This window comes from Pipistrellus kuhlii, unplaced genomic scaffold, assembly GCF_014108245.1.
Source record: "Pipistrellus kuhlii isolate mPipKuh1 unplaced genomic scaffold, mPipKuh1.p scaffold_m20_p_7, whole genome shotgun sequence".
Taxonomy (NCBI): domain Eukaryota; kingdom Metazoa; phylum Chordata; class Mammalia; order Chiroptera; family Vespertilionidae; genus Pipistrellus; species Pipistrellus kuhlii.
In genome coordinates, this window is record NW_023425573.1 from 42431196 (window position 1) to 42453693 (window position 22498).

A 22498-nucleotide genomic window follows, 5' to 3' on the forward strand; every position below is an offset into this window, starting at 1 on the left:
ATTTCTGTAAGATTCATTGGAAGGCCTAGCCATGAATAAATAATGCAAAACTCCTTACGTGCCAAGCTCTGCCATGACACAGCCTCCTCTGGTAAAGTGTATGATCTACCATAGACTTCTCTTGATTCTTTTGAAACAGAATTTTTGCTCCTGGAAATATTAGTGTTTATAGCATAATTCTATATATGACATAGTTCTGGGATATAAATCCAAAGTAGAAATTATTGGAAAGTTGTTTTATAATATTAATAAACATGTATTTTAAACCACACCTAAAGGTGAAATGTGATTACTCCTGTTAAGGGGCTGAATTGTGTCTGCCTAAAATTGACATATTCAAGTCCTAACCCCTTAGTATCTCAGAACATGACTACATTTAGAGATAGTTAATAAAGACTTAAAGTAAAATGAGGTAATTAAAGTGGGCCCTAATCTAATCTGACCGGTGTCATTATCAGAGGAAGAAACCTCTACACAGACCACGTGAAAGGAAGTCCATGTACAGAGAGAAGATGGCCATCTACCAGCCAAATAGAAATGCCTCAGAAGAAGAAACTAACTTGTCAACTTGATCACAGAGTTCTAGGCTTCAGAATTGTGAAAAATCAAATTGATGTTTTTTTAAGCTGCTCAGTCTGTGGTACTTTGTTATGGCAGCCTTAGCAAACTGTCTGCAACAATAAGAAAATTTACTTTGTTTTTAAGTTGTGTATTTAGCTATACTTTAGTTCTTAAAAATGTGATTTATTTTGCTGGGAAATTTGTCATAATTAGGGTGAAGAAATATGCATTGCTATATAAAATAGTATTGGACTTCTTAAGTATATTTTAGTTTTCTTAAACTCCTATATGTCATCCAAGGAAAGTGATGCATCCAGCCTGGCAAAGTATATTGTACAGTTTGTATATTTGTCAATTGCAAATAGTAAGTAATAAAATGTGCAATGCACATAATTTACTTGAACAAAGTCTAAAACCTTTTCAGTTCAGTTAATTTCTGAGTACCAACTCCACATTATTCTAGAGGAAAATTGATATTTTTCATTAAATGCTTGAAGACATGTTTCAAGATAATTTAACATAGGCAATTATTTAAAGAACTATGATAATCCCTTTGTTTTTAAAATGAGAAATACAATTTTATGTTTTCTAATAGTACTGTAGCTTTGGTTCAGTATTTTATTCTTTTCCCAGGATTATGTGTGTGTGTGTGTGTGTGTGTGTGTGTGTGTGTGTATTAAATACATGCCATAAGACAAAATACTTCCTAAATCATGGAACATGTATATACTTAGAATGACAAGATATGTGAAAAAAAAGTAACAGAAGAAGTTTTGTTTGCAGCTCAAGTAATTAAATTTTATTTCAGCAAAAATTATAGAGACAATATAAGTATTGTAATAAATATCAGCAGTATGGAATCACACCAATGATGTTATCTGGCATGTTCAAAAACAGAGCGATATGCTTAAGTGCCATGTGACAGGAGAACATAGCCATAGAGTTTCACCTCTTCATTCTATTCACAATAAAAGTAGATTCAAACCGATTTTGGAAAACAGTATATAATGTCATACAATGAATATTCCATTGTGGTAGATATGAGTTTTCTGAACATTACACTTACAAGTTCAACAAAAGGTGATCCAAATCCCAAAAGTCTTATTTCAGGACAGGCCATGTCTCAGTGCCTGAGTGTGGACCGAAAATGGCCAGAGTTGTTCTACTCAGGGTCACTGTAGCACCTATTCCTTTTAATTTGCTCTTCTGCGGTGAGCTGTCCAGAGGGGACCTTCGCCTTGGGACATGTAGGCGGAGCTACGCATCCGCTTCTCAGAGCATGGAGACTTGTGTTTCCACCGACCTGTCTTGCGCCTACTGTTTCATCATGCTGCCAATGTTTGATGCCCTTCTCCAATTCTCTTAGGTACAGACATGGCATATTTTTTATTTGACCTACAGAATCCATTAAATCAGGCTCAAAAATGTTCTCATTCTTCTTGGAAAAGGCAGCAATTTTCACAGTGTTAGAAAAGAAGAAGTGTAGGCTTTTGTTGTTTGAACGGTTTCCTTTGATGTTTAAAATGTTTGTGTCAGAAGAGGCTATTGAACTTTCTGCCTCTACTATTAACCCACCAGTGAGGCCTGATTTGGGCCCAGACTGCACAGTGGTTTTGGCTGCCTGTTTATTGAGAGCCAGAGCTAGTACATTCCTCGAGTAAGTCTTTTCGGATTCAAATATACCAAGTAACTCTGAGATTCTAGACACATTTTCTAAATTCCCGATTTGATCTTTACTTGCAGTATAGTTTGCTTCACCCGACCGTGGTAATAGATTGGGAAATCCTAAAGTAGCTGTCTTCTGCCTGCAATTATTCAGAGACGAGGCTGCTACATAATTGTTATTATTATTCTTATTCAAATTTTCTTTGTGATTTTGTGGCACCACCCCACCATCAGTGTTAGTAACCGGGAAAAATTCTGCACCATCAGGCTCATTAGTTTTTTCACGTTTCTCCCTCTCAGCACTCTGCACAACCACATTACTGTTGGCATTAAGATCCATTCCACTTTTCCTCTGGTTCTTTGTCTCTTCAGCCTCATTCAGCTTACCTTGCACATTCTTGTTTCCTTCCCTCTCCTCTTTTCTTGCCTCGTACATTTCCTTTTCTTTGATTCCCATAACAGCCTCTTTCTGACACACATGGATGGACTGCAGATAGGACTGCAGGAAAGAAATGTTATCTGGCTCTTGTCCTTTATTTCCCAGAGTTTTAATGTGCTCCATCAGGGACTCACTTTTCCATTCAGTGGGTGTAGGGCTTGTCATTTCAGGAGGCCATTTAGCTTTACTCATTTTGAGTTCCTCCTCCAGGGGGCAGGTTTTCTTAGGCATCTCACTAGAAGGGGGCCAAATGATTTTTAATTTTCCCCTTTCCCTGAATTTTCTCAAATCATCCCTTTGCCTTTCATTGTCACCCTCATCTAAATGTTTATTAATCTCTCCAAGTACGGGGGGGTGTTCTTCACTGTTTTTACAAATATTTGATTCTTCTTTAGGAATGAAGTCCATTGAGCTGCTTTGATTTTTGCAATTCCATCGATCTTTATGCTGTTTGTGTCCAAAACCTTCATCATAATTTCCCTTAGATTTGAAAAGTTGTTTAAAGTGAGGTTTACAATATATTTGTCCATGAAGTGATGCATAATTTCCCAAACTGCCAAAAAGAACAAAAGAAAAAATTTAGTATTCCATATTATACCTGGCAAATTCATAGGGAATTGGAAATTATTTATTTCAAGAATGAGTCAGAGGCCGAAACTGTTTTTGGCTCAGTGGTAGAGCATTGGTCTGTGGAAAGGACCCGGGTTTGATTCCGGTCAAGGACATGCACGTTGGTTGCCCCTAACTGCCCCCCCCACTGGCCTGGTAACCCCTCACTGGGTGTGTAGGAGGCAGCTGGTCGATGTTTCTCTCTCAGTGACATTTCTGGCTCTCTATCTCTCTCCCTTCCTCTCTGTAAAAAAATCAATAAAATATATTAAAAAAAAAAAAAAAGAATGAGTCAGAGATTCAGTCCAATTACCTTACTGGCAATAGAAACGTGCTTATTAATTGAGCATTCCTGTTAGATAATAGTTACCACTAACACTCTACATGACGCATGTCTAGTAGTATTTAGAATGTCATGCTGTATGCTAGGTATTGGCATAATAGGTATTATAGTGCAATGCATATGTAGGTATAGCTGGTGCAAAACGATGGGACTAATCTTTTGCTAACTCGGTGATTTATGTGAGGGGTTGCAATTTTCAATAAATCCTAAATAGCACACACAGACTTCAACTATTTGAATTTCCTTGGTAATTGGATTTTGAATGAATTGGAAAGCTTGCCTATGCACTCATTTATCTGGCCTTTTGGGGGAGATCAACAGAGGACCTGTTAAAATTAAAATCAAATTTAATCCAAAGCAGCGGCATAATTTTTTAATATTTCCAAATTTCCATATAAAAATAGGTAAATCAACTAGATAGCAAAACTTAAAAACCCTGGATTAAATTTGTAACAAAACTAAGTGACAAGATATCCTCACCAACCCCCAAATACAAGGGATCAAGGACGAACCAACCGCAACTATGAGACTAGCATGATAATTGCATCTGTATGGGTAATAGCAAAGGGAACAAGGAAGGTATTGGATGGACCTGAAAAATATGAAACTATTAAATATCCAGGCAGTATTTCCAGTAAAGTATCACAGGCCAATCAGAGCACAGCAGCTGAAACTAGGAGGGGTTTTGCCCGTGAGTATAGGGTCTATCCTAGAAAAGACTGAAGAGGCGGCAGAAGTCAAACACTAAGAAATAATACATCGAAAATCCTTTTAAAATAAGATTTTACAATGGAAAAAAAAAGATATAGAATCAAAATTGAGTTGGATAATGATGACAGGATTTAAAAAGAAGTTCCTGACTAACATGGAGGAGAGGAACCAAGACAGGAAATCCCAGAAGTCATGCCATCACAGAATATGAATTCCAGGAGAGGCAGCTCTGTGAAGTTGGGAAGACCATCCAGGATTTGCCTTCTTATAAGATTTAGGAAAACTAATTCCACATAAAAATGAGCAACAGAAAAGCATCAAAAACAAATATTACAGAAAGTTGTTATCTATACTAATAAAAGGGTAATATGCAAACTAGTCATGACGCCCTCTCAGTAACAACCAAACAGCAGGCTATGTTGGGCGACAAGCCTGACAGAGAGGTTAGCGATGGACAACCAAATGACTGAACAGCAGGCTGCATGAGGTGAACAGGCCTACAGGGGGGTTAGCGAGGGATGACCAGATGACTGACCAGCAGGCTGCATGGGGTGACGAGGCCAACGGGGGGAGTGGGCAGTGAGGGGTTACCAGGCCAGTGGGGGGGGGCAGTTAGGGGCAACCAGACCTGCAGTTGGGAGCAACCAGGCTGGTAGGGGGGCAGTTAGGGGTGATCAGGCTGGCAGGCAGGTGAGCAGTTAGGAGCCAGCAGTCCCAGATTGTGAGAGTGATGTCCGATTGCCAGTTTTGGCCCAATCCTGGCAGTCAGATATGCCCTGAGGAGTCCTGGATTGGAGAGGGTCCAGGCTGGCGTGAGGGGACCCCCTCCCTCCCATGCACCAATTTTGTGCACCGGGCCTCTAGTCCTATATAATAAAGCCCAGTGGCCAAATGGCAGAATGACCAGAACAACTGGTTGACCAGTTGCTATGACACACACTGACCATCAGGGGGCAGGTGCTCAATGCAGGATCTACCCCCTGGTGGTCAGCGTGCAACCACAGTGGGAGTACCACTCAGCTGACCAGAATGAGTAGCACTCCCATAGTAGGCTGATCCCTGCCAGTGCACAAAACCATGCACTAGGCCTCTAGTCTATAATAACAAAAGTGTAATATACTAATGAAACCGGACTAAGCTCGGGATGGAGCTACCATGGCTCTGAGGGAGGGATCCAGGCAGCTGCCCATGGCTGCAAAAGCCTACTCTTTCGCAAATTTTGTGCATCAGGCCTCTAGCATTTGTATATAAGAATTTCTGTCAAATGCAACCTTATTATGTGATGTGACCAAAAAGATGAAACTCTATTATATGACCTATATATTAATGGTTTAACACAGGGCATTCACACCAGACAGTTATTGTTGTGTTGGCTATTGTCATTTTTCATTTGACAATTGAAGAAACAAGAGATCAGGGTCCCTGACTAGTCAGGTATTATATGTTTTAAATTTTTTTTTACAGCACACTGGTTGAAAATCATTGTATCAGCTCTAAACTCTAAAAAAGTTTAGAAATAGTGACCAACCCAGTAGAAAGAACATTGGAATTATTGTCTTGATATGCCATTTCTCACTAAAAGAAACCAGGGCTCGGAGAAATGACTGATTCCAGGCCTGGGGCAGTAGATGAGCATGGAACAGTACTATTAGATAACAGGGAAACTAGCAAAAACTACTAAGGTTTTATCAAAAAGACTGAGAATAGAACTTGAAGGCACATCCACTCTTCAGGGATAGAACAATTTTAGCATTGTAATAATAATAATTGCATCTGATCGAACCTGATCAAATATATGTAAATGTGAGTTTATAAAGATACTAAAAACATTTTAAAATTGGTAATTTCTAGAGGAAGATAAGGGACCATTTCATGATATTGTTGACTAAGTTATTGATACATTGGCAAAACTAGTAAGTAAAAGAAAAATTATGCATGTTTTCTGCCTTTCCTCCACCACCTCTACCACCATGTAACCAAATAATAAACAAGGAGAAGCATCTCCTATACAAATATTCTAATTAATAATGAAAAAGAAGGAACAAAAATAGAATATCAACATTTTACAATCATCAATTAATGAATATAAGTATTAAGCTTCAATATCTGCAATGATCACAAAATAAGAGACAGATATATGTGATTACTGTATTCTTGCCAATACTCCCTATAGTCTTGTGAAAGGCATCAAATCTTCCTTTACAAAAACCAAAATATAGATTCAAGTGACAATTTAATGGAAATACAGAGGAGAAAGGAGCATGTGGAAAACTACAGGTCAAATGTCCTGGATTCTTCACAGATTAATTGTAAGGCATGAAGGGAATAGATGGAAAACCTATTGTTTAAAAAAAATTAAAAACCATATAATCAAAGTTTTTAAACTTAGAATAAACTACAATATAGTATGTAGGAAAGCACATCTGGGTAAAAAACTACAAAAATGCAAGGAAGTAAATATTGAAAAGGATACTGTTTACTCACAGGAGAGAAGAGTGGATTATATTTGGGTGGGGAAGATGGAAGGACCTTTTTCAATGTCTGGTAATGTTGTATTTCTTGACCTTAGCAGTAGCTGCAAAATGTTCATTTTAGAGTAATTTTTTAAAAAAGATTTTATCTTTATTTTTTAGGAAGAAGGATAAAGGAAGAGGTAGACATTGTGTTCCACTTATTTATGCCTTCATAGGTTGATTTTTGTATGTGTCCCCATTGGAGATCAAACCTACAATCTTGGCATATTAGGACAACACTAACTGACTGAGGGCCTGGCCGGGGGCCACTTTATAATAATTATTGAGCCATATTCTTACTTTGATTGGTTTTCTGTATCTGTGGTTCTTTGTACAATGATTTTTATAAATATCAGTTATTGAATAAATTTTAAACTCTTATTATATGTCAGTCTTTACTAGATGTTGGAAAGATAAACATTAACACATTTCCTACATTGGGGAATTATATTAGATTGTGTTAAGGATAGAGCAAGCACAGGGGATATTTTGGGAGCACAGAGGAAGGACACCTGCTTCATAAATGGGGGTTAAAGTAGGCTTTTTCGAAGACATGCAGTCTCAGTTGAAATATAAAGAATGACTGGGTATTAGCCAGGTGGAGAGCTGAAGGGGAGGCATTTGAAAACTCCAACAAGGAGTGGAAATAATATTTGGAATCAGATATTTATCAGAGAGAAAAGTAATGATTTTGTGGAACTGAAAGTAATTTAGTCTCATGAAAAGTAACATTCAATGGTAGGAAGGGGTGCTGAGAGATCAGCAGGGGCCTGATCCTTAAGTGCCTTTTAATTCACATTAAGATGTTAATTTTTTGGTAGAGGAAGCCATTATATGTTTTAAATAGGGAACTTCATAAAAATGACCTCAGATTTACATTTTAGAATGATCATTTGCATTATGCCATGGAGTATGGCATTGTGTAGGTTGTTGTTGTTGGTGATGATAGTGAAATATTCTGGAGGCAGGGTGACAAACTTGCTAAAAAGGCTGTTACATTAGTATAGGTGAGAGATGATACTTGCTTGAAATATGCCTGGTCCATGGAGATGGAGCAAAGAGTATATAGCTCAAGGTACAGAAATTATAGGACTTGGTCATTGCTTGGATGTAGGGAATAAATGAAAGAAAGGAGTTAAATGTAACTTAATTTTGAAGCCATTGAGTTAATATTAATGCTATTTATTGAGAGAGTAGCATACAGACCATGAAGTCAAGGAAGCAATTTTGGTAGAGAGAAGATAATGGGGCATATTGAATTTGCTATTCTCATGAGAAATCTAATTGGAGCAATATACTAGTTATCCTATATAATAAAGAGGTAATATGCAAATTGACCATGATTCCAACACACAAGATGGCCTCCCCCATGTGGTCAAAGATGGCCACCCACATGTGGACACAAGATAGCCACTACAAGATGGCAAGCAAGGTAAGGCAGCTGGGAGAGACCAGGCCTGCAAGGGAGGACAGTTATGGGCAATCAGGCTGGCAGGGGAGTGGTTAGGGGTGATTAGCCTGGCAGGCAGAAGTGGTTAGGGGCAATCAGGAAGGCAGGCAGGCAAGCAGTTAGTAGCCAGCAATCCTGGATTGGGAGAGGCATGTCCAATTGCCCATTTAGGCCCAATCCTACTGAGATTGGGCCTAAATGGGCAGTCATACATCCCTCGAAGGGTCCCAGATTGGAGTGGGTGCAGGCTGAGCTGAGGGACACACACCCCTTTGCATGAATTTCATGCACCGGGCCTCTAGTTTAGATATAAATGTCTGATACACAGAAGAAAGTGCTGGCCTAGTGGCACAGGTTTCAGAGTTATTGACACATGGATGGTGATTTAAGTTATGAATGTGGATGTGATAAATAAGAAATAATATAGTGAGAAAGAATAAATGTCTATAACAGAATTCTAAGAAACTCTAACATCTGGAGAATAAACAGATAAAGAATCACCCACATAATATTCTGAGAAGGAACACTCAAAGGTAAGAGGAAAACCATTATACTCTGGTGTCATGGAAACAAAGGGGGAAAATGTTGCAAAGAGGAACGTTTGACATTGTTGATTAAAGTTAGCAAAGATATAATCTGAAAGATGCACATTGTATTGAGCAAATAATTACATTTCAGTATTTCAGACTACAGCCACACCAAATGCCACATTCATTTCAATGCACTTATTTCAAAGTTTTGGAAAATGAATGTATTTATAACTGTGCTGGTAAGGTCTTCTGTTGCACCAGAGAATATACAGAGTATTTATCTGACTGTACATTGATATTATTCTAATTACTTTCCTTCCCCTTTACATGGAATAGCCTAGGCATAGGTAAACTCCAGCTCCCACCACCTGTTTCTGTATATGAAGTTCTATTGGAATACAGGTAGGCCCACTAGATTATAGACACACCTGCTTGTTTAGTTATCTATGGCTGCTTTCCTACTCCATTGGAAGTTGAGTGACAACATAAATCACATGACCTGCATGGTTGAAAATATCTATCTGGCCCTTTACAGGAAAAGTTTGCTGATTCCCGAGCTAGCCCTTCTAGTGTCTAGACTTTAGACTAAAGTAGTAACTTAAAAGTCCCGATTTGCACAGTAACTCTTAATTTTCCTTATGTATATGATCTCCATGTCCTCTTAAAAGGAACCCTTCTTTGTTTGACTGGAAATTTCAAAAGGAAGATGGTCACAGCCATCCTGAGCAAAGCATAAAGGAACATGACACATCCCTTTTATGGCTGTGTGATAATTAATGGCAGCAAGATCTGGAAAAATCTACATTGTCCTAGGGCCTTGATGCTGTAAGTACACTGCAGGCTGCTGGATGTTTATACCACAGACCACACAACCTTTACCTCAGTTTACTGTTGCAGTGGTGGCATCGGAAGCAGGACTTATGAAAACTCTGCTTGTCTGCTGTGAGGCACTCCATTGGATAAACTGTCTTTTGACAAATTATACATATTTCCTTGTCTTGGAGTAGCAGTTTCTGAAAATAAAAATTTATAAAAGCTTATTTAGTGTTATTGTCACTCACATTATAAAAAACAAAACAAACAGCAGCAGTATACTAACTGGCCATGCAGTTAAAGTAGAAAGCTTTAAGAATATTGTCCTGATATTGCCTCTCTTGACATAAGCCAATCTAACATTGGGTCTGAGACTCTTGTTACAATCAACCTTACTCTAGTGTCTGTCTCTACTATTTTATATATTGTACAAGTTGATTTTTATTATTTAAGGATGAATATAGGAGCAAAACAAGTTCACTAACTGTAATACATTAAACAGAATATATAGTCAACTCAGCCATGGGGAGTCCCAAGAGTACTTATCATTCTAGATAACTAAATTTTCCACGTATATAAAGGTTTTCCTTTCACTTGGTTCAAAGCTTTTATTTTTTTAAAGCATTTTTCAGCAGATATTTTTCAAAAATATGGACATGTCATATTTTTAGCTGAGGGTATTGTATTTGTTTAAATATTTTCTTTTCTTTTTTAAAATATAATTTTATTGATTTCAGAGAGAGAAATAAAAACATCAATGGTGAGAGAGAATCACTGGTTGACTGTTCCCTGCACACCCCCTCCTGGGGATGGAGCCAGCAACCTGGGCATGTGCCCCTGACCAGATTTGAACCTGGGACCGTAGGCCAATGCTCTATCCACTGAGCCAAACCGGTAAGAGCTGTCTAAATATTTTCTTGATGGCTTAGTGTTGTCTCTATCACAGCAATTCTTAACTTTAATCCAATGAGATTCCTGATTACATTGAACTGTTCAAGGCCATTTGCACTCAGGCTAAATGGCTTTATATTTTAGGGCGTTTTGGATTTGCATGGCTGCCTTTTATAATCTCCCTATCTCTTCCCTTGCTTGGAAGTATCTATAGTCACATGCTGCTGCTCTCATAAGAATGCTAGCGCCAATGAATAATAGTAGCTATATTACTAACCAGTGTTTGCCTATTGGTTCAAAACTGACACACAACTTTCACCTTAGCATTGCTTTGATCCTCACAATGATTCAGTGAGAATCACTAAGATTTCATATTAGTTATATGCTCAAGTTTTTAAAATACAAATAAATATACAGGGTGTCCCAAAAAATGCATGCATGCCCTTTGGATAATTATAAAGGCAGTGCTTATTAAAATATATTTCATTTTCATTTAACAGCTATCAGCTGTTAACCTGTGTGTACATTTTTGGGGGACTCCCTATATACCTTAAATATATTATACCTTGAGGCTTTGAGGCTCAATGTGGGCTACTGAAAGTTCGCATTTGTTTAGTCCTTTGTAGTAGGGAACACAATTCTATATTTAACATCAGTTTTTGAGTGTGTGCATTTTATATATTTTTACCTTCCTAATAGTCTGAGAATTTGAAATTAATTGCTTAATTATACCAGAAGCAAGCACATTACAAAATCATATTAACCTGATACACTAGACACATATGTTGCAAATAAGATAGAAGCATAATTATTAGTTTCAGCAATTTTTATTTTTAAACTTGCTATTTCTTTCCATCTGTCTAAAAGAATGGGCTACACTAATGATGCACGTTAATTATGTCAAATCCTTTTCTTGTGAAGCCTCATTAATTATAAAATATAGGGAAATATGAATAAATGAGCTGTTCTCTGATGTTAAAAAATGTACTACGTAAGTTCTGCCCTGTCCAGGTGGCTCACTTGATTGAAGCATCATTGGAGTACACCAAAAGGTTGTAGTTTGATTCCCATTAGGGCACATACATACCTAGGTTGTGGGTTCTAATCACCAGTTGGGATGTATGTGGAGGCAACCTATTGATATTTCTCTTTCACATTGATTTCTTTCTCTCTTCCCTTTTTTTTCTAAAGTCATTTAAAAAAAATGTACTAAGTTCTTATGTTTTAAATCTTCTTCCTTCCAAATATAATTAAAATTTTAAAATGTATTGTCCAGGCACATTTGTGAATGAGGCCAATTGAGCTATCATTTAGGCTTTACAAAAGGTGGAAAAAATATGTTATAGGTTAAAAAAACACACACCCGTGGTATTAGAGAATGTTAATTCCTTTCAACTCAATAACAATGATTAAATATATAAAAGTTCTAATTCTATACCTACACTTTTTTCAAAATACCCATCAATAAAATCCTTTAAGCGCATATGATGAGTGTAAAGTGTTTCTTGGAATATTACCAGGCTGTATTGAATTCAAGCACAAACACCACTTAAAGTCTGGCAGTTAGAAATATATCAATAATAGGTCAAGGGATATTATCTACTATTGTCTTAAATGAGTAGATGAAATAATAACTTTTAATAAGGAATATTAATGTCATATGGGTGTATAATTATTAATAAGTATATTTTCTATATTAATAAAATTGCAATATGCTAATTAGACTATGAGACTTTCCAGAAGTCCTTCCAGACAAAGCCATGGTGGCAGGGCCGAGGCAGAAGCTGTTAGGGGTGATCAGGCCAGGAGGGGAAGGCATTTGGGGGTGATCAGGCCAGGAGGGAAGGGCAGTTGGCAGTGATCAGGCCAGGAGGGGAGGGCACTTGGGGGTGATCAGGCCAGCAGGCAGAGTGGTTAGGGTTGATCAAGTAGGCAGGCAGGTGAGCAATTAGGAGCCAGCAATCCCGGATTACCAGGGGGTTGTCCAACTGCCAGTTTGGGCCCCATCCTACAAGGGTCTCAGATTGGAGAGGATGCAGGCTGGGCTGAAAGACACCTCTCTTTGCCCCCATGTACAAATTTTGTGCACCGGACCACTAGTAGTTATATATAATCATTAATACTGTCACAATTACAATTATTATATCTGTTGCTTTATTCAAACCCATATTTTCCTTGACAAATATGTCTCAATAATATATATAGGTAATAGTATTTGTTACTTTCACACAGTGCAGACGAATCATAGTAGATGCTTTTTTGTAAAGAGAGTCGTAAAGCAAGCACTGCAAAGAGAAGGGCATCGGCAACAAGGGAGAGAGAGAGATGTTAGTCTTAGGTTATGTTGTGGGGTTATTCCCACACACTCTTTGAACTGCACATCATTTTAGCCACGGGGCACGTGCCTGTAAGTGGGTTAGTGTGACTTCACGTTCTGCAAGCTCATTTACCACTGAGGAAGGCAGACTCCTCCTGGAAGGCGGTTCTCATCTCAGCGTCGGAGGCCGCGTATCCCACGCTTTCGAAAACCCTCTCGCTCTCCGTCCACGCCTTTTGAAAACCCCGCCTTAAATCTTGAGGCGAGTCGGAAATGTCCAGAATGTGGCCAGCGATGACATCCTCATAGGTGGGCGGGGCGTGCTTGAAGCCAAAGCCGGACCTGCCAGCTTGGGAGGTGAGGGACGGAGACACCGTCCTCTTCGCCCCAACCACGCGGCTCTCAAAGGCTCCCACCCCGGAGAACAGCTCCCCTGGACACGCTGCTTCCGAGTGCAGAGCCCCGGGCTGCCTCCCAGGGGTGCCTTCCTGCGGCTCGCTGGAAAAGCCTTTTAAAAAACTAGAGTTTTCTAAAGACGTTGATCCAAATCCCTCCTTACAAAATGCGTGGCTTTCTTGTTTTGCATTCGCCTCTCCGTTTGCATAAACTCTGGTCTCTGACTTTGCCTCAAACACAGGGCCATCCTCAAACTCCCTGAACCACCTGCTGATGTCAGGGTCAAGGTCAAGGTCATGGCCATTCACAAAGGGTCCAGCCCTTTGCACCGTCCGGCTGGCGGCCTCGTAACGCTGCTGCGTGTGCTCCTTCCGGCGCGGCCCGTCCACCCTGCGGAGGATTTCCACGGAGTCGAAGCTGCCCGGGTCCGGCGGCACCACCCCGCCCGGGGGGCCGTGCACCCCGTCTTGGTGCAGGTACGTGGTGGTCGCCCTTTTCTCCACGGTCCTGACTTCCTCCTGAGCTTCCATGGCTTCTCGGAAGGAGCCTCTGTCCACGGGACTAACCCGGATCGGGATGGTGATGGTCGGAGAGTCCCTGCCGCGGGTTTCTATCTTGATCTGCCGGCGGAGGGTTGCAGGCGACGGGATGACCTCGGACCTCTTCTCCACGATGGGGACCGGAACCGGGGTCCCCGCGGAGCTCGGGAGGGGTCCCCTGGCTAACTTTGCAGTGGTGTCCTTGAGCTTGACGAGTTGCTCAGAGCGGCTCCTGGGTGGCGAAGGGGAGGCGTGTGCACCGTGGGTTCCGGATGATGGCGACCCAGGTGTTGTTGTTGGCACTGGTTCTGCAGAGCTGTCTTTCTTAGGGGACTGAGAAAGCGCATCCTTGGCAGAGGTTTCTGTTCGCCGGGCAGTGGACTCTATGGTTATAAAAGTTGGCGATGGTGCGCGTGTTTTTAAGGAGGGAGGAGGAATCTTGCTATCCTCCAGTTGGATTTTCTGGTGGGTCTTCCCATGAGCGTGGGTAGTTGCTGCAGAATGGGTTTCTATTTGGAGGTGCTGTGTTTTCTCTACAATGGCTTTTCCCTGCTGCTCAGTGTTTTTATTAGAGTGGAAGCTGACATTAGACACGTTGGATGATGGTTCAGTAGGCCCAGTGGGTTTATTTATCTGCTTTCCTGCTTTCGAGGAGGTCATGGCTGTTTGAATTGTATTTTCGCAAGACACGAGCATGTCCTCTGCTTGAGCTTTAATATGTGTTATTTCTTCTTTGATTTTTTCTATGTTATTCTCCACAGTAATGCGAGCTCCGTACTCTCTTTTTTCTTCGCTTAATAGCCACACTGGAATAATGTTTAACAGTGTCTGAAATGTTTTCGGGCCATTTGTATCTGGTTCTGCCTCAAACTGTTTTATCCTAGACAAAATCTGTTGTAGTTCTTCACGTTTTCTCAAAAGTTCCAATACGTTTATAGCACATTTTCCATTATCCTTCTGGGATTCTTTCACAGAGGAAAATAAAGATTTGTTCTGTGTAATCTCCTGCTTTGAATCTTTAGTATTAGAAAAGACTTGTTTCTCTTGTATGCCCTTGACTCCAAGCCATTTTTCTTCCTGAAGATTACTGTATGGCTGGGGCAATTTTTTATGTTCAACTTGACTTTCAGAACCCTGTATGTGTGTTTGCTGGAAATTCTCAGTCTGTGAATCAATATGTGCCTCTGTAACCTTTTGCTTGACTACCTTCTGTGCAGATTTATTTAATTGTTCTTGTTTGCTTTCAACTATTAGTCTCTCTTCTTTTGGACTAATGGCTGGTGGGCTTTGAATTGTTCCTTCACTTTCTAGAAACGTTCTCCTCTCAGATTCTCTACATTCTCTTTGCTTCTCATGAACTACGCTGTGCTTACTTTTGTGGTTTTTCCCTGAGAGTTCTGTGGGCAATTGTATTGTTACTCTCTTTTCCTTCTTAGGCAACTGATGAGATTTTTCGGCCACCGATTGCTTATTACTATATTCAGTGCTTGCTTCCGTTTCCTCGGTTTCCTGATGCTGTCGTTTGGTAATGGTTTGAACATCAACTTCAGAATGCTTTTTATGGCTTTCATAACTGTGGTCTGTCTCATTTAATTTATGATCCAGAGTTGGAAGCTTGATGGTCCTAACTTTGAAACTTGGGGAAGCTGGTTTGCTTTGAGGCAAGTGCAACTGCTCCAGATACTTCTTCTGCTGTGTCTGCTGTGTGCTACGTTCTTGGTGACTCTGTTGAATGTTACAAGCTGACTTAGAGAGTCTCACGTCCCTGGAGCTCTGTAACACCTCCTTTGTGATGGCATTTTTGTCTTCTGAGGCTGCTAGGACACGTTGGAGCCTCTCAGAGGCAACTGTTACTGCTGATGTAGAAAGTGTGTCATCAGTACATGCTCCTTGTACTTGGGAGTTGTGGTTGGGTTGGGCCACAGTGACCCCTGAATCCATTCCAGGGAGGGGAACTGCCTCATTTGTGTTTTGTAATTGTACTTGCTTTTCCAACTCTGATACGTTTTGGCTTGGGCATTCTGTTTTGACTTTGTTGTAGCAAAAACTCTCCTGTTTCTGTCTTTCAAGCTCTTCTCTTTGTTGTCTGTATTTTTCTTCAGCGACCATTAAAGGTGTCTTAAATTTTCTCATGTAAGGTTTGGGACTTTGTTGTCCTGAACCAGCAGGAAATGAATGAGATTTGACGAGAGGTGTTTTTCCTTGTTTTTCCGTGGGTGGTAAAGTTTCTGGAATTGTCTGTGAGAGAGACCTGGTAGAGTCCACAGATAATTGTTTTCTTTCAGAAAGACTTTTTCTAGATATGTTCTGCTTCATCTCTGTTTGTTCATTGCTAGTCACTGTTATGACTCTTTTCTGATCCTTTGAGGGAGCGATTTTACATTCCATATCTGTCGGGGAATTTTTCAGTTCAGTTCTTGGGGAACCATGAAACATTTTCTCTTCTAAGTGCTTGGGAAGTTTGGGTTTTGGTAATGTGGGAGGTGGCAGACGTCCTCCTGATTTTCCTGTTGTGATTTTAGCTTGAGAGTGACTTTGCTGAGAGCTTGAGGCTTCTTCTTGGGAAAATCGTACGGACACGCCACTGAGCTCTTCTTGAACAGAGGAGGAAGGGAGATGTGCTGGGTTTAGAGATGGAGTTGGAGGAGGGGGAGGTAGTAGGAACATTGATTGATATTCTCTTTCAGCTCTCTCATCTTCTGGTGGTGGAGGAAGAGGGAGGCCTGGGAAATTTTCACATTCAGCCTTTAACTTCTCTGTGGACAGTGAGGGAGGAAACCCATTTTTTTCAGGCAGCATCATTAAAGGAGGTGGGGGAGGAAGAGGAAATTCTATTTCAGATGATGCATTGGAAGGTGGAGGAGGAGGTGGAGATGGAGGTGGAAGAGGGCACTCACTTTCTTTTACATTATTGTCAGGGTTCAAGCTGATTTGATTAAAGGACATTTCCATTGCCTTTTTTAAGTCTGTGGAAGTATTTGTCTTCATTAGAAAGTCCTGACTGTTCAGATAAACATCAGACTTCTGCTTTTTGTCAGCGGCCTTACATTTATTGTGGCTTTTTTGGAAGACGTTTACTTCGGTTACATTGGATATGTCTTGATCTACAGGCAAAGTCTGCCACATAGGCTGAGGGTTCACATTCTTCTTTATATCTTTATTATAATATTTCTTCTCTTGCCTTAACAAGGTTTGCTTCTGAAAGTCCCTTGAAACTTGACTAGTTTCTCCAACCGTCTTGTTGACTGGACCCTGGGATAGACTATGGTTAGAGCTTTGTGCATTTATAGGTGTTTTACTGTTTTCTACATTCTTAGAGCTCTTCACATGGAAAGACTCACTCTTCTGGTGCTCATTCATCGGTTTGAAAGTTTGAGTTTGTTCCTTCCCAACTGCTTTATCAATAGATTGGGCAGAGTTAAAGAAAGCATTCTTCTGTTCCTTCACTGTCTCAGATTCCTTAGTTTTTACATTTTCCTTAACAGACCCAGTTGAAGTCAATTGTCTGCTTATATGTTCATCTCTAAGATGCTGCTCTGTTGTAGTATCAGTCCATACACCCATCTGGTCACCTGATTCCAACACATTTTTAATAGCTTTGTGGTGTGAATTAGATAGTTTTCTAAGGCTTTTCTCAAGAGCGTCATTGTTTTGTTCTCGATCTATGACAATCTTTACAGTGCCTTTAGGGGCTTTTGGAAGATTAACCTCAGTTCTTTCTTCTATTAAATTCCCATGACGAGATTTACCTGTAGTTTGGTTGAGAGTGTCTGTACCCCCTTGCCATCTGGCCACTGGCTCCAGTGGTCCTGGTCTCGGCTGAAGAAGACGTTTTCTGTCTGTCTGGCCAGCCATCTGATGAATCTCTGTGCTCTGCTCTTGTGAGGATCCTACCATCGCAGCTTGCACACCTTCTTTGATTGCACCTTTTTTATTCACCTCTTTGAAAGCTCTTTGTGCTTCTTTCAGATTTCTTAATGAGCTTTCAAGGTCATCTAGGATAAGCTCCTTTTTCAGGATTTCTGTCCTTGTGTTTGCTGTCTTCTCAAGGCATTCAATAGCTCTCTCAAAATCATCAGGGATGGCGTTGGCCTGTTTGGATTCCTTATATGGTTGGCTTACTTCCTTAAGTGACTTGAGTGTGGCCAGCATGTCGCCTTTTACAATTTCTTCTGTTTTAGCCACCGTTTTCTGATTTATGGCCTGGCTGAGGGAATTTAGGGTTGATTTCAAATCACCTTTTACAATTTCTTCTTTGGGTGCCTTACAAGCTGTACTCTGAGGCTCTGTCATGAAAACTTTCACTGTATTATGCACATCTCCCGGAATGATATCCGTTTCATTAACAGTACGCTCAACCTGAGTCTGCCTTTTATTTAGTAACAGTTTTGTGCCCTCTACATCACCACCAATTATTTCTTCCTCTGTCTCTTGTGTCCCAGCGGTTACTGTTTCATCTGACCCTAGCTGGAGTTGTTTGAGATAATCCAGAGCGCCACTTTCTATGCATGTTGTGAAAAACTGAACATTTCCCCTCTCAGAGGCATCGATTTTCACCCTTTCAGATGTTTCAGAATTTGTTATGGAAGCTAGCAAATTATGAATGGTACGTTTTACATCACCCCCTTTTATTTCTTCACGCTCAATTGTATTGCCAGCATTTTCATGAAGAAGACAATAGATGGTCATATTAATATCTCCTCTTTCATCCTCCTGAATCAAAATGCCTTTCTTTACAGATCTTTCCTCAGAGAACAGGTTTTTTATGGCTTGTTGCACATCACCACTCACTATCTCTTCTTTTTCAGCATGACATTCTGTCGACCTGTTTAATAACTGAGTTTTGGTCAAATTAACATTTCCCTTCTCTTCTTCACTAACCACAATCTCTCTTTGCGTATAGTCTCTTTTGGAAAGTAGGCCCAGCATTATTTTTCTAAGATCAACCCTGATCACTTCTTCTTTCTGTATCTCGGGAGATGTTTGACTCATTAGCTTATATTTTGCCATTCGAACATCCCCCACTTCATCGGCTTCAATGATGATTCCAGGAGCCTCTATAACTTTTTGAGAGTAGAGTTCTTCTAAGGTCTCTTTAATACTTTTGCCAATAATTTCCACCTTTTCTACCCTATTTTCATTAAATTTATGAAGGGGTGTAGATTCAAACAGCCATGTAGTTGTCTTGACATCCGAAGGAGGGATTTCTTCCTTGGTGATTTTTGCGACACTTTCATCTGTTTCCTTAATAGAATCCAAAGTCTGATTTTCAAAAAGCCACACTGCCTGCTTAACATCACCTCTGTGCACATCTTGCTGAGTGACTGTTTTGATATTTTCGTATTCTGACCCTTCTCCTCTCAGCTCATCGATAGTGTGGGTTTCAAAGAGCCAAGTAGATGTTTTAACATTGCCCTTTTGTATTTCACTGACACTTACTGTTCTGATATAAGCATTCTTATTAACATCGTCAGACTCAAAATATTGTTTACTTGTCTTTACATCCCCACCTTGAATATTGTCTACGGTGGGCACAATATCACGTGGTTCTTCTGAAATCTGATCTAGGGGCTGCGTTTCAAATCTGTATCTGACAGAACTAACCTCTCCTTTCTGAATATCTTCTTGTGTGACAGATTTAATAAGATACACAGTATCTGATTCATTAATTGAGTCTAATGGTTTTGTTTCAAAAAGCCACCTTGTCCCTCGTACATCTCCGTGGATTACCTCTTCCTTTTTAACTGTTGTCACTTCGTGATAATGCCCTTCCCTGTCTTGAATTGCATAGAGTGGCTGGGTTTCAAAGAGCATCCTGTAGCTTTTTACATCACCTTTCATTACTTCTTCAGTAATTGATTCTTTGGTGCTGATATAGTCAGATTCTTCTTTAATCACATCTAAAGAAAAAGTCTCAAAGATAAAGCACCCCTTTCTTACATCCCCACCTTGTATGTCTGTCACTGTCTTAACTAATTCATCACCATCTTTGCCTTCTTTGATCCTGTCAATGGGTTGGTTTTCAAAAAGCCACCTACAATTTAAAACATTGCCTTTCTGAATATCTTCAGCCTTTAGCATTTTGATCTTTTTCAAAACTTGCTCTGAACTGGAACTTATAGAATCTAAGGACTGATTTTCAAATTTATGCCGCATGCTGGAGACATCCCCAGCTTGGATATCCATTTGCACAGTCTTGCTTTCCTTTCCTTCTTCTCCTTGTATGCTGTCTAAATTTTCAGTCTCAAAAAGAAAACGTGCTGTATGAACATCCCCACCTTGGATCTCCTCCTGTTTTATAGTTTGCAATTTGACTGTTGCTTCAGAGTCATCTTTTATGTTATCAAGTGGCTTGGTTTCAAAGAGCAAAGTACAGGCTTTGACATCTCCCTTAAGAATTTCTTCACTGTCATTCATTAATGAAACCTTTTCATAAAGAGACTCCATTGGCTGGGTTTCAAAAAGCCATTTACAGGTTTTTACATCCCCTTTAACAATTTCTTCTTCAGTTTTACTTTCTAAATCTTCCATATTACTAAAATATTTAATTGAATCAAGAGGTTGGGTTTCAAACAGCCATTTAGCAGATTTCACATTTCCATTTTGTATTTCTTGAGCAGATATTCCTCTAATTATCTGAAATTTGTGAATGCTTTCATCAAACTGGTCAATGGGCCGTGTTTCAAAAAGCCACCTGCAGCTTCTAACATCTCCTCTTAGGATTTCTTCTTGCTGGACTGTCTTCACCTGATGATATTTGCCAAGGTGATCTTGAATGGCATAAAGTGGTGTTGTTTCAAAGAGTGACTTATTTAACTCTACAGCGCCTCTTGTGACTCCCTCCACCTCTATCTTATGTGATGCATCAAATTTAATTAAATTGTTTGATTCAAAGATATGTGTGTAATTTCTTACATCTCCTCTCTCAACTTCTTCAAGTTTCACTGTTTGTATGTATTCTTTTTTACCTTCTCTAATTTCTTCCAGAGGCTGGGTTTCAAAAATCCATTTTTGGTGCCTAACATCCCCCTTTTCTTCTTCAGAGGCAGTGATTTTCTGAAGTTTTCCTACATTTGGGCTATCTTTTAAAGCCTCTATTGGAAGTGTTTCAAATAGATGCTTAGTAGTTTGTACATCACCTCCTATTTTCTCTTCAGATCTTAGAGAACCTGCATCAGGAACGTCATTTAAAATGTCTAATGGCTGTGTTTCAAACATCCAACACTTTCTGGAGACATCTGTACCTATTATTGTTTCCTTTTCAGTGATGACCTCTTCTGAATCTTCTTTGATTTTCTCCAAAGGTTGAGTCTCAAATAACCACTTTGCCCTACTCACCCCACCTTTGACATTTTCCTCCATGGATATTCCTCTGACGACTTTAATTTCAGTGATATCCTTGTTAATTGTGTCCAAGGGCTGTGTTTCAAACATCCAACGTGCTGTTCTCACATCACCTTTTTCAACATCTTCTCTGCGAACAGTTTTAATTTCTAGCATTTGACCTAAACCATCTCTGATAACATATAATGGTTGCGTTTCAAAACATTTTATACTTCTCTTAACATTTCCCTTAATTTCTTTGAGCTCAGACCTTAGTTGCAGGTCTGAGCTCAAATGAACCTCATCCATTGAATGAAGCTGCCCAAGTTGATCCAGATGTTGAGTTTCAAACATGTATCTCACAGTCTTGACATCTCCCCCAGTTATGTCTGTCATGGCAGTCATCTCTGATTCCTCTGGGCTTTGATGCATTTTATTCATTGAGTCTAATGGCTTTGTTTCAAACATCCACCGGGCTGTGCGGACATCTCCTCTGGCTAGCTCAGGAATTTTTTCAGCATTTTCTTCAATGCTAGAAGAATGATCCCCCAGCGTATCTATGGGTTGGGTTTCAAACATCCAGGTTGTATATTTCACATCACCACCAGCAATGATTTCCTGATCAGCAATGCCCTTGGAGACATTACTTTCCTCTGGAGAGCTATTGTTGATGGAGTCTAATGGCTGATTCTCAAAGATCCATCTTATGGACTGCACCTCCCCTTTCAGAATTTCATCCCACTCCAAGTGCTCTCTTTCTGAGTTAAGAGCGTTTTGAGAACTGTCATTTGTATTTTCAAAAACATACCGGGCTTGTTGTACATCTGCTGAAACCGAACTCCCTGTGTTCACTTGACTAGAAACAATTTCAGAAACCTCACTGATATAATCTTTTTCCAAGTTTTTTCTTAACTCAGGATGGATGTGTTTATATAAACGGTTTAATTCATACAAATTTCTTTGCTTAGAATATAATTCTTTGGGCACTGGTGGTACTTTAGGAGGACTGGGAAATTCAGGGGACTGGGAAAATGTTGTCACCTCTAATGGTGTTTGAAGTATGTCAGGTGGGGGAGGAGGAAATTCTTCTGTCTTTCCAGAAGGATTGGCATGAACTTGTGCCAGAGTTGAGGAAGTGGCCCTGTGGTCACTATATCTTGTGGTTAATGCTTCCTTCCTCTGGCTGGTTGAAGTGCAAAAAGTGGAAGAGGTACCCACAATTGATGATGGCTTTAAAATCTCTTCATATTCACTTTCAATCTTTAAGGGAGAGAAAATCAAATCTTATAAAGATGGGTAGAGAAGAAAGACTGCCTAAGCACTGTTCTTCACCTATCCATCTGCTATGAAACCTCCATGGGAACAATAGGTGACATACTCTATTTAGAAACCTACTTA

At 39.9% G+C, this 22498-nt stretch overlaps 1 protein-coding gene across 2 annotated transcripts in view; it reads right to left on the bottom strand.

Moving 5' to 3' along the window:
* Window positions 1-1337: 1337 nt before the first annotated feature.
* XIRP2 (xin actin binding repeat containing 2) overlaps window positions 1338-22498 on the bottom strand; it is a 65496-nt gene continuing 44335 nt past the window's right edge. The window contains exons 7-9 of one of the 2 annotated variants that reach the window (XM_036421724.2): window positions 12976-22360; window positions 9701-9834; window positions 3081-3218 (exon numbers count right to left, since the gene is read on the bottom strand). In XM_036421724.2, the coding sequence (XP_036277617.1) occupies window positions 9740-9834; window positions 12976-22360 (9480 nt within the window). In that variant the 3' untranslated portion in view covers window positions 3081-3218; window positions 9701-9739. Of the gene's footprint in view, window positions 3219-9700; window positions 9835-12975; window positions 22361-22498 lie in introns of both variants that reach the window. The other variant, XM_045575365.1, reaches the window with a different exon arrangement.